Consider the following 10,082-nt stretch of genomic DNA (forward strand, 5'->3'; position numbering starts at 1 on the left):
AGTAAAGATGCAGAATTTTTCTTTGTTTACTTAACATATAATTTCCTTGCACAGCAACTTAAAAGGAATACATAAAAGGAGAGAGGGTTGTTTTTAATCAGGGTCTGCAAAGCTTTTTTGATTTTCTTGATATCCCTTCAGAATGGTTGTCATTGAAGTTGTAGCCCACAAAAATGACAAACTGAAGTAATCCTACTCAGTCAAGTATAGATCAATGCAGTACAGTCAACAGAAGCCAACAAACATAGCTGGCTTTCCTAAGCATTGCTTAAGTGCAATAGCAGGAACAGTCGTGAGAGACTCTTCTCTGTTGTTTTGTAAAGAGGAAAAGCAGCACTTGGTCAGTTTTCATTTAACCACAAGGCAGGAGAGATTGCTTTTGATAACACTCTTAATGTATCAATGGAATCTATTTGTTGAGAATGATTTTAAAGTGCTCCTAGCAGTGCTAAGCTTGCGTGTATCGGTGTGTGTGATTCACTGTCACTTGGGATCCGTGCATTTTCAGATAAATATGGCCATATCTGTGCTTACTCAGTAAAATCCCGAACTTAAAGCCTTTTCCTCCTTTCAGTTTTTGTCCTGACTGAAGCAGTGTCTGGGCAGTCATGCCAGATAATTGCTGGGTAGAAGCCATATTTCTCCAACTCGCTTTCAAAGGGGAAAAAAGTGGAACTTCGCTTGGATGTAGAAATCCCACCACAATGTCAGTGACTGATCTTCTGCCATAGTTAGCTCTAAGGCTTAGCTTGTCTTCCTGATTTGCACAGATGGAACAAGTTTTTACATGTAGGCAATGAAAAATATACTACAGAAAAAGACATACAATCAAAGTACCTAGTCATGAGAAATAAAGTAATTCTCAACAGTAATTTTTCACTGTTAATCTGAAGAGACTGTTGCATAAATGGCTTATTAACCAAAATTCTGCAGACTTCAGAGGCTCTGTGTGTAGAGCACACTGTGTGAGTCTTTCATCCATAGAAAATGCATTGACTTTGGTGGCTGCTACTCGTGTGTATTTTTATGATGATTTATTTTCCACCTTCTACTTCAGGGAAGTGTGTGGCACTGCTGTGGGGTCAGGTTCTCTCTTCAGTTCTCAGACCCACTTGTCTGTGTGTCTCCTACTTGCAAAACTACTTCAGTTATACTGTTGTGAGACACAGTGTCTGAATAATCATTTCTAATTGGATTATTTAGCTGTTGATGGTGAAGTGATGATTCTTTCTCTGATTAATTCTAAGATATAGTCAAGATTAATTCCTTCCTTCAGAAGTGTTTCTTAAGCTAGGAATTCTAAGATACCAGCTAAACTGGATCGATCTTGCCTTAAGTATTTTTGTGTGCGTGCTTTTATCTGTTACTGCAGCTGAATATACCTGACTTCTTCTAAAATGTCTTGGAAGGGTATAGCAATAGTGGGGTGTGGTCTCCTTCTCAGCTGGAGGCCTGATGCTTTTTTAGAAGAAAAGACAATGAGCTTTTCAGTAGAAACATTGTTTAAATTTATGTAAGCAGTATCTGGAGGGAGTAATTGGAACTTGTATTTCTTCTCTGTTCATTGGTGATTTAATTTTTAGACATATGGCATTGAAGGGTTGAAGGGCTTCAGGGAGACTAAGATTCATTTTGACTGCATTACTGGAAGTTCTCATGGTAAGAAGATGGCAAGAGTAGAGACTAATGTTAATTGTTCTCTGCAGGAAAACTCTCGGAGATCGTTTAAAGCTTGAAGAAAAACTTGGCACACTCAATGTATCTGATACGACAGTGGGCAGCAAACAGGCTACGTTCAAATTAAAGAAGGTGAGATATACATAGATACGTATGTATACATTTAAGAGATGCAGAAGGTATCTTTAGGTTTAGCATGAAGGAACAGGAACTTTAAAGCGGTCAAACACATGTCCCTCTTCATCCCTTCATGTGCTGCCAGTGCTTCTGCTTCTCACCAAGAGAACGAAAGCCTCCGGTAGTACTCTGTGTGTTTATACCCTTATAGGCCAGGAAGCACTCGTAAAATCTTACGTTCCAGTGGAAAATACTGGCTTCCATATTTTAGTAGTTTATTTGCAGAGGTATGTCATCAAAAGCTTGTGACCTTAGCTGACATCAGTGCCAGCACTAGTCAGAGTTTGGTTTGCAGGTCCTGGCACAATTGGGATGCTGTAAGTGACAGGCTTTCTCCTGACTGATAATGCTGCTGGGTCTCAGCATGATTAAAACAGGGCTCCCATCCACTTTTATCATTGAACTTGTGTGACGCAGATCATGAGAATGAGCTCTGATCTTGTGTTTGCCAAATTCCATTTGAAGTGTGTGGTTGACTGCTGCCCATCTGCCTTTCCTAAAGGGTTTTTCTTTCCTATCTTGAGGAATTTTGTAGGTCACAGACAGCTGATTATTAAATAGTATAGTTATAATGGAATGTGTGTGCATCTGCTACTCCTGCTGCTTAGGTTTGGGGGTCTTTTTTGCTAGAACCAAAGACACATTTGGAAAGCTGAAGATTGGCATTCCATATTAATTGATAATTTTTCAGCTGATAAAATGTACTTCAGTTAAAAATGAAAAAAAAAAATTCTTCAAGTAAGGTTTTTTTCTTTCCAAATATATTTCTTAGCAGCTGTCAGATATTCTTCTCATCAGTAAAACTACCATCACAAAAAAAAAAAAAAGATCGAACTGATCACTTTGTCTGTGCCTGAATAAATTTTTAAAAAGCCAAATTTATTGAGGTATTTCTACATTACTTCCTTTACTTGTTCATTTACTGCTTCATCTGCTTTCAATTCTTGTATTTCTGGAATTTAAAGTCTGCTGATGTCTAAATCGGCCACAGATTCCTCTGCAGAATAACCATTTTACCAACTGCTGTAACTGATACGTCAGTGTCTTGCAGCTGTATAAAAAGCCTTTCCGGGGCTTCTAAAGCACAGTTTTTTTCATAGCCACTTTAAATTAGAAAAGGCTGAGTCACATCGTTTCTTGCAATTGTTGGTAAACAATAAACTTTGTGAAGATTTGGATTCCATCAGATATGCAGTAGCTTTGAGTTTTTTAATTCATTGCTGATCATGTGCATCAACTGTTAACTGATGTGGCTTTAGTGAAATACAGAAGTTGTGCTCATTTGTATTTAAAAGATTTTAAAAGTCTAATTAAAAGAAAAAAATTGTCTACATTAAGTGTTGGGAGAGCTAGGAAGAAGTCCTTGCAGTGTGCTTTGTTTTGATGCTCCTTTTTAGGCCTGAGTAATTCTATGATTCTGTGATAAAGAGAAGCCAGAAGAGAATTCTGTATTGCTCTGATCATCAGCTTCTGGTTTGTGATGTCCCAACCTTAACTTGCAGGAGTATATAGGAGTAAGTAGAAAGGTTTAGCAGGAAAGAGTTGTGCTTCCATGAGACTGATATCATTTGACCTTGTAAGTCAGTGGGATTGGGGCTGTTGTGCTGTAGTCAAGCCCGCAGATGTTCAGCTGCCCCTGGCAGATTCAGCAATGAAATTTTGCCATTGATATTTTGCAGTTTAGTTTTCAGGGGATTTTAATTGGTTCCTACAATGTGAAGTTCTGTTCTGTTTTGTTTTTTCAATTTCAGTGTGCTATATCACTGCAAATTAATATTAAAAACACATTCTAAATTGCTCAAGTATTTACAGTAGTATTGGACATACTTTTTTTTCTTTTTTTTAATGGGGGGCTCAGGGAAAAATGGGCTGATGTGTTGTTAATTACAGAATTACAGGTGTTGTTAATTACAGAATTATTGATGCCGTGGGGATGCAGCTGTTTGAGTTACCGTAACTCTAGCACTGTTAATGCAGCTAACCTGTGCTGCTGTTGAAATCACTCTAATTGCTGAAGAATTTTATAACATGGACACTTGCCTGAGCATGGGTAGTTCAAGTCTGCTAGTTCCAGTTCATGCTTATTTTCAAGACAAGCACTCAGGCTTCCCAATAAAATAGACATTTATGGCCATAACAGCATTTCCCTCTGTGTATTATGCAAGTTAACTCCTTTTGGTACAATTTTGATGCAGAGGAAAAACATTCACAGGTGCAGAGATTTTTGTTTATTGTCATGTTTGAAATGATTCTAGAATTGTCTACAGCATAGCAAACACTTCCATGAAATTCTAAGACCGCATTTTATAAAACCTGTTTGTTTCGGTAAAATGAAGTAAATTAGGATAAGATAATGTGGGACCATTTCTGGGAACGTTTCCAGATTTCCCTAGGGGATTTCTGACTTGATATGTAAGTATTTGAACAATGATGTGGTTCATAATTTTACAAGAACTTGAGGGTTTGTTGTTTGTTTATTATTACTATTTTTTTTTACCTTTTAACATTCTAGACCGAGCACCAGAAGAAACAGCAGGAAGCTGAGAAGCAGCATCGTCAAGAGAGGAAAGCTCTCAGGCGCTCTGCTAGTCATCTCAAGAGCAAACATGGAAGAGGACAACGGTTTCATTGATTTATGTTATCTTTTTAAGAAACTTTTTATTTTTAATTTGAAAGAGGGGCTTTGCAGTACCAGTGCATTTGTATTTTGTTTCATTGATGAACAGAAACCAGAACTTGTAAACTCTGTCTTAGTTATTGAAAAGTTAATGAAAGTGTAAGTATTGTCCAAGGGACGCGGTGCATATGGTATGTTATAAACTCCAGAGCGAACTGTATTTGTGCAGAAATCACCAGCAAGTGGTTATTGTGTAACCCTGTATGTTTTCTATATAAGAGTTTATGTATACAATGAGGCTGACTGTCTTTAATTTAAGAAAACTGGTTTTGCTTTCTGAAGTCTTTCTTTATGACTTTTTAGATACACGATCGGGAGAAAATTATTTTGTCTAAAAACTTTGCTCTACAAGAGCACAACAATTTTTTTTTCTTTTATGCTGCTTCTTGTATGACATAACAACTATGTTTTTCAGAAATTGGCTTTGTCTCTTATGTTCTGGGTTGCCTGTATGTCCAAGAGGAGGTAAAAATGATTGCTGTGAGAGCAACTGAGAATGGCAAATTGAGATTTCATTGAGTCATCCTATAAGCAGGATTCTCTTTCCACACTCATGTACAAAAGAGAATTGGAGAAGAATAGTCAAGTTAAATTTTGTGAACATTGCATTTAATCAGAAACGGTTTGATATGTTTTGGTAAGCAAGCCATTATTCAAAGTAGGTTAAATAGTGTGTATTTGCATACAAGGCATATTAAGGCCACACAAGTAACCTCCATTCCTCCGAAGTTGGTTTAGGTAACTAAGTTAAGAAACTAGGACATATGTTAAGAATATATTTATTTTGTGTCTGTTATTTTTGATTACCAACAGAATGCTTGTTGCTAAGCGGGGTAGAGCATTTCTTCTTGATACATTTTTAATTTTTTTTTAATCTAAAAAACCCTTAATTCATGTATGTCATAGAATCATAGAATTGCTCTGGTTGGAAAAGACCTTAAAGATCATCGAGTTCAACCACGACCAAACCATGCTACCCTAACAGCCCTCCACTAAATTGTGTCCCTGAGCAAACTAGTGTAATTCACTAGTTCAGTGAATAATTTCTTTTTACCTTTGATCTTAGGGGAGCTTTGTTATTGCTTTTTAAATGATTTTTTAAATTGTCTTTTCACTCTATCCAAGAACTTTGGATCAATGAATCTAAATCAAAAATCAATGAATCTACCCATGACTATAAATCACTTTGAGACTTGGAAGTCGTTAAGAGTTTTGCTTTATAAACCAGAAAGATTATTAATCCATTCAGATCTTCTGGACGGTATTTATCGTACTATTGAACCAAAAAGTTATGGGGAAATCTTGCTTTCTTCAAGCCTGATGCTTTTCTAAATCAAGATTTATTGTCTTTTAGATGTAGGATAATTGATCACACATTTGGATTTTTTTTTCTCTCTGTTTTAATTGTACCTGCTTTCATTTCTTGCTGCTGGTTTCAATTATATTGTTTCCTTTCATTTAAAAATGTGATTTGCACAGTATAGGTACGGTGAGGCAAACTAGAGATAGGAGTCTGAGTAATGGATGCCAGCCATTCTGGAAAATAATCCTAGAAAATTGGTGGCCTCAGATAGCATTTGTAAATGAGAATCTTAGAGTTGACTCAAGAGTCTGAATGTTCATGAGTGGCCTGTGTAGCTTCATCAGTTGTGATGTGCCTCTTCAGAAGGAAGACCACTGCATTGTAGATTCTTCTGCTTTCTTTGCCCAGGAGCACCTGCCTTGTTGATGGTTCTTTGTTCATTAATTTCTTTGTTGTGCACTTGATTGCTCAGTTCTTACATGAGATCATAATGGAATAGGCAGTCATGTAATATGCAGAAAATGCAAAGCTCTGCGCAGTCTTCATCTTAGCTACAATTCATACTCACCAATGGTTGATGCAGATTTTGAAAGACCAGTGAGAATTAATCAGAAACAGGTCTGTAGTTCTAAAGGGGGTGCAGTCCTGCAATAATCAGGAGCAAAGTTCATGAGCTCATGGTAATGAAGTTCCACCAGCAGACCAAATTGACAAGTCTGTAATGAAAAGGCAAATCCAAGGGCAAGCTAGCAGGTACGGATCAGGGAGGTACTTGGGTGGGCCTGGGCATACTTGCAGCATAGCTTAGAGGAGGATCAAGGGTGATGCAGTCCCAGTCAAAGCCTTTGGCAAAGCTTTCCAGTGCTTTTTCACACAACTCTTCTCGTAGCAGTCCGGTACCCAATTACTTGGCTGTACTCTGCTAGAGCTGGCTTTAAGTACAGGCAATGAAACCCTTGGCAAAGGAAGAGGTAGCAGAGCCTGTTAGTGTACTTAGAGATTTGGCATGAAGCATGTTCAGATTCTTGGGATTGATAAAAAGCATTGATAAAAGACTAGATAGGAGGGGAAGATTTGAGAGCTTCAACAGAAGCTGACATATTGATGCAGCATCATTGCAACTAATTAACTTCATAATGCAGCCAAAAAAGGCATTTATTAGGGTATCGTTTTCGTTACATCAACTTTTATTTAGCTAACCATACCACTTTCTGTACTACAGGAATCATTGTTGATTCAGTATGGCCATTCCTAGAAGCTCAGCAGCTGCTGAGGTGTTTTTTTGTATTTAAGATTCCTGCTCTGAGGTCAGTGACTGTATGCTGTGGCCTTCTGGAAACCCTGACTTTTTGTATGTATGAAATTTAGTGGTGATAATCAGTTAGGAAAAAAAGAAAAAAGAAAAAGCTCACTGTGAGTAACTTCCCTTTTAGAGGTTAAATGTGAGTGGAATTGTGGAATACTAGCAAGAGCCTGAATCTGATGTATTTGAGTACTTGAGCTTATACTTGAGTACTTCTTTATTCCACAAGCACTGTTGTTTACATCAGGCCTTCAGTCATTCAGCTAACAATGAACCAGAATTTCTTGTGTAATTTTCTTTTAAAAATGCTATTAACAGACCAAGAAGCAGTTCCTGTGGCTGCATAATTGTTTGAAATGGAGGGCATTCTCCAGTTTACACACAACAGGAGTGCTATGCTCCTCAACTGTGGCAAAGAGGTTCTGCTGGCCAGCAAAACTCCATGCTTCACTCTCTAACCATCTCCTCACTTAGCAGATGATGGGTGATGTGAAGCACTCAGTCTCTATTTTGTCTCTTGGCCCAGGAGGTTATGAGGATATTTCAGAAGTGATTCGATTCTCTCAGGGATACCGTGACATCACAGAACTTGCCTTCCCAGGCCCAAGATGGTGCGTTGGGCAGTGGCATGATTTACCAGGTATGTTTCTGGCCACCTGGTTAGAAACCTTCTACCGTTGTGAGTATGTAGTGCATGGTCATTTCACTAGGCCTCGCCTTATTGGAATCCTTTCCACAGGTTACTGTTCTGGAAGCACTTCAATCACACAGCTAGCTTGATTGCAGCACGTTCCACACTGCTGGGTGAGCTGTGTGGTAGCCTCGATGGACAGGTCCATCCCTCAATCCAGAGCCCATCTGTGTGTGGCATCTCTCCACAGACACCCTGATATTTCATGGACTCATGAAGCCACAGACAGCTCCTAGTCGAAGGAGGGCCACTTCAGTTTTTGAAACCCAGTCTACTTGCTTATTTTTCTGGTATTCTTCAGAGGTTTGTTTCTTGAGTATGTGAGCATCTGTGTGCTGTACTTCTACAACAATGTTTTCTGCTTGGACAGCAATGTCTTGTATGTCTTGTCACAGTGCAACAGCCCAGATGAGTTCATCTCTGCACCACTACTGTTCTGCTTCCATTGCTGTAGCCACTCCCACAGGGTATTTGGCACAATCCATGACCCATTGTAGATTACTGTCTGCTTTCTTCTTTGGGCAGTTTTTAGGGCCAGTTGGATGTCTTTTACCTCTGCAAATAGGTTAAACTTGCCTTCTCCTTCAGTACCTTCCTCATCTCATCACGTTGGACTCTATACAGCAGCTTTCTACTTCTGATGGGTTCCTGCAACATGGACAGGATCCAGCAGAGACTGAAACATGCAATTTCTATCCTGTTCTTGAGCTCAGGGTGTATTTTCATTCAAGTATTCCACTGGGGTTTTTTTATGATTCTGCACTTCAGAGATGAAATTCAAAACCATCACAACCATGACAGGTACCTGTCCACGTTCTCTCACATACCTTGCCACCCATCACCACATTGCCTTGGGGCGGATACCTGGTGATATTCTTAACTAATTGTTTAATCCTAGGAAGAAATAGAAGCACATGGAGACTTAGTAATAAGAGTGTGTTGGTTTCATCAACAAAAAGAACTCTCTACCAAAATCAACCTATCAATGTGGACAATTTGCACATACTCCACCCCTCATCCTATTACCACATTACTACCTCACATATTCTTCACAGCTGTTACGTCATAAATTCTTCTGTTACATTCTTAGTCAATGTCCAGTCTGTGTTTTGCCCATTACTTCTCTGTGTTATCATTCTCAAGTTTAATTCCTTGAGCCCAAAGGGGATGCCACAAACAACTGAGGTGGTTTCACACTGATGGGCAGCCTCTCTCATCCAGCTCCTCATCTTGTACAAGATGTAACACCTTTTCTGTGTGCATGTGTTTGCATTAGGTGGGAAAATGAGTAATAGACCTGAGTTCAAGGAAGAAAGACTCAAAGGGCAAACTTCCAATTTTGTCTGCAAGTAGCAGAACAGCTTGCCTGGGGAGTCTGTGTGGTGCCCACTGGAAGATTTGCAATGTCAGATGAAACATCTGCAGGAACCCCAGAGGTACAGATGAGCGTGTCTGAGGAGGGGGAGTGGATATGTAAACCTGGGAGGACCCCTCAAGTGTGGTGATTGTGGAGTTGGTTGTAGCAGGGAACAGGCATGCGGCACTAATGACTGGAGTCATTTTTCCCTTTTGCCCCATCCTTCAGCTGAATTGCTCACTAGTTTTATCTTTGTATCTCTTTCATGAAGATTAAGTACTTTTTTGGTGTGAATCCATAGTTAATATATTTTGTCTGATCTTGGGAAGCATGGGTTTTATAAGATGAATGAAAGTGCATATATCTATTAATAAACTTCAGCTCTTGATCATTATCTCCATGTTTCAAAGCCCATTTTGCTCAATAACTGTCTCTTTGCTATCTTGAAGAAGCAGTCCAATTGTATCACCAAAATGAACAATTATAGTGCAGCCTGCAGACAATAATCAGATTCAGCCAAGCTTGTAGTTTACACAACTGGAACAAAAAGAATCCTCATACTTTCAAGACTTTGCAGATGGATAAAGGTGAACTTTGTGATGCTGTTCTTAAGTCATTCTGTCTAAAACTGGCTATTCCTAATTCCCATACCCATTCCCCAGTATAATCTTGGCTTTCTCCCTTTTCCCCCTTCCTCTCTTTGGTGACTGCGCTCACGTTAGCTGTGTTCTGCTGTCAGTTCCTTCCCCTTTGTTCAGAGATCTATATGGAGCCTAGTGCAAATTTTTACTGATAAAGCAGCACATGTTGTCCTGTTTGCACTGTAAGTGCCATTTCCATATGAAAAACTTGCAAGCAACCCGTGGTACAGATGAGTTTGCACCCTGCATAAGCAGA

At 39.0% G+C, this 10,082-nt stretch overlaps 1 protein-coding gene across 2 annotated transcripts in view; it reads left to right on the plus strand.

Moving 5' to 3' along the window:
• The window catches only part of NOL10 (nucleolar protein 10), a 51,852-nt gene extending 42,273 nt beyond the window's left edge, over window positions 1-9,579 (plus strand). The window contains exons 20-22 of one of the 2 annotated variants that reach the window (XR_007375441.1): window positions 1,707-1,809; window positions 4,367-7,777; window positions 7,877-9,579. Coding sequence is in view for 1 of the 2 variants with exons in the window: in XM_048937590.1 (XP_048793547.1) it covers window positions 1,707-1,809; window positions 4,367-4,486 (223 nt within the window). In the remaining variant the exon portion in view is untranslated. Of the gene's footprint in view, window positions 1-1,706; window positions 1,810-4,366 lie in introns of both variants that reach the window. The other variant, XM_048937590.1, reaches the window with a different exon arrangement.
• The last annotated feature ends 503 nt before the right edge of the window (window positions 9,580-10,082 follow it).

The sequence above is a fragment of the Lagopus muta genome, chromosome 2, assembly GCF_023343835.1.
Source record: "Lagopus muta isolate bLagMut1 chromosome 2, bLagMut1 primary, whole genome shotgun sequence".
NCBI classification, from domain to species: Eukaryota; Metazoa; Chordata; class Aves; order Galliformes; family Phasianidae; genus Lagopus; species Lagopus muta.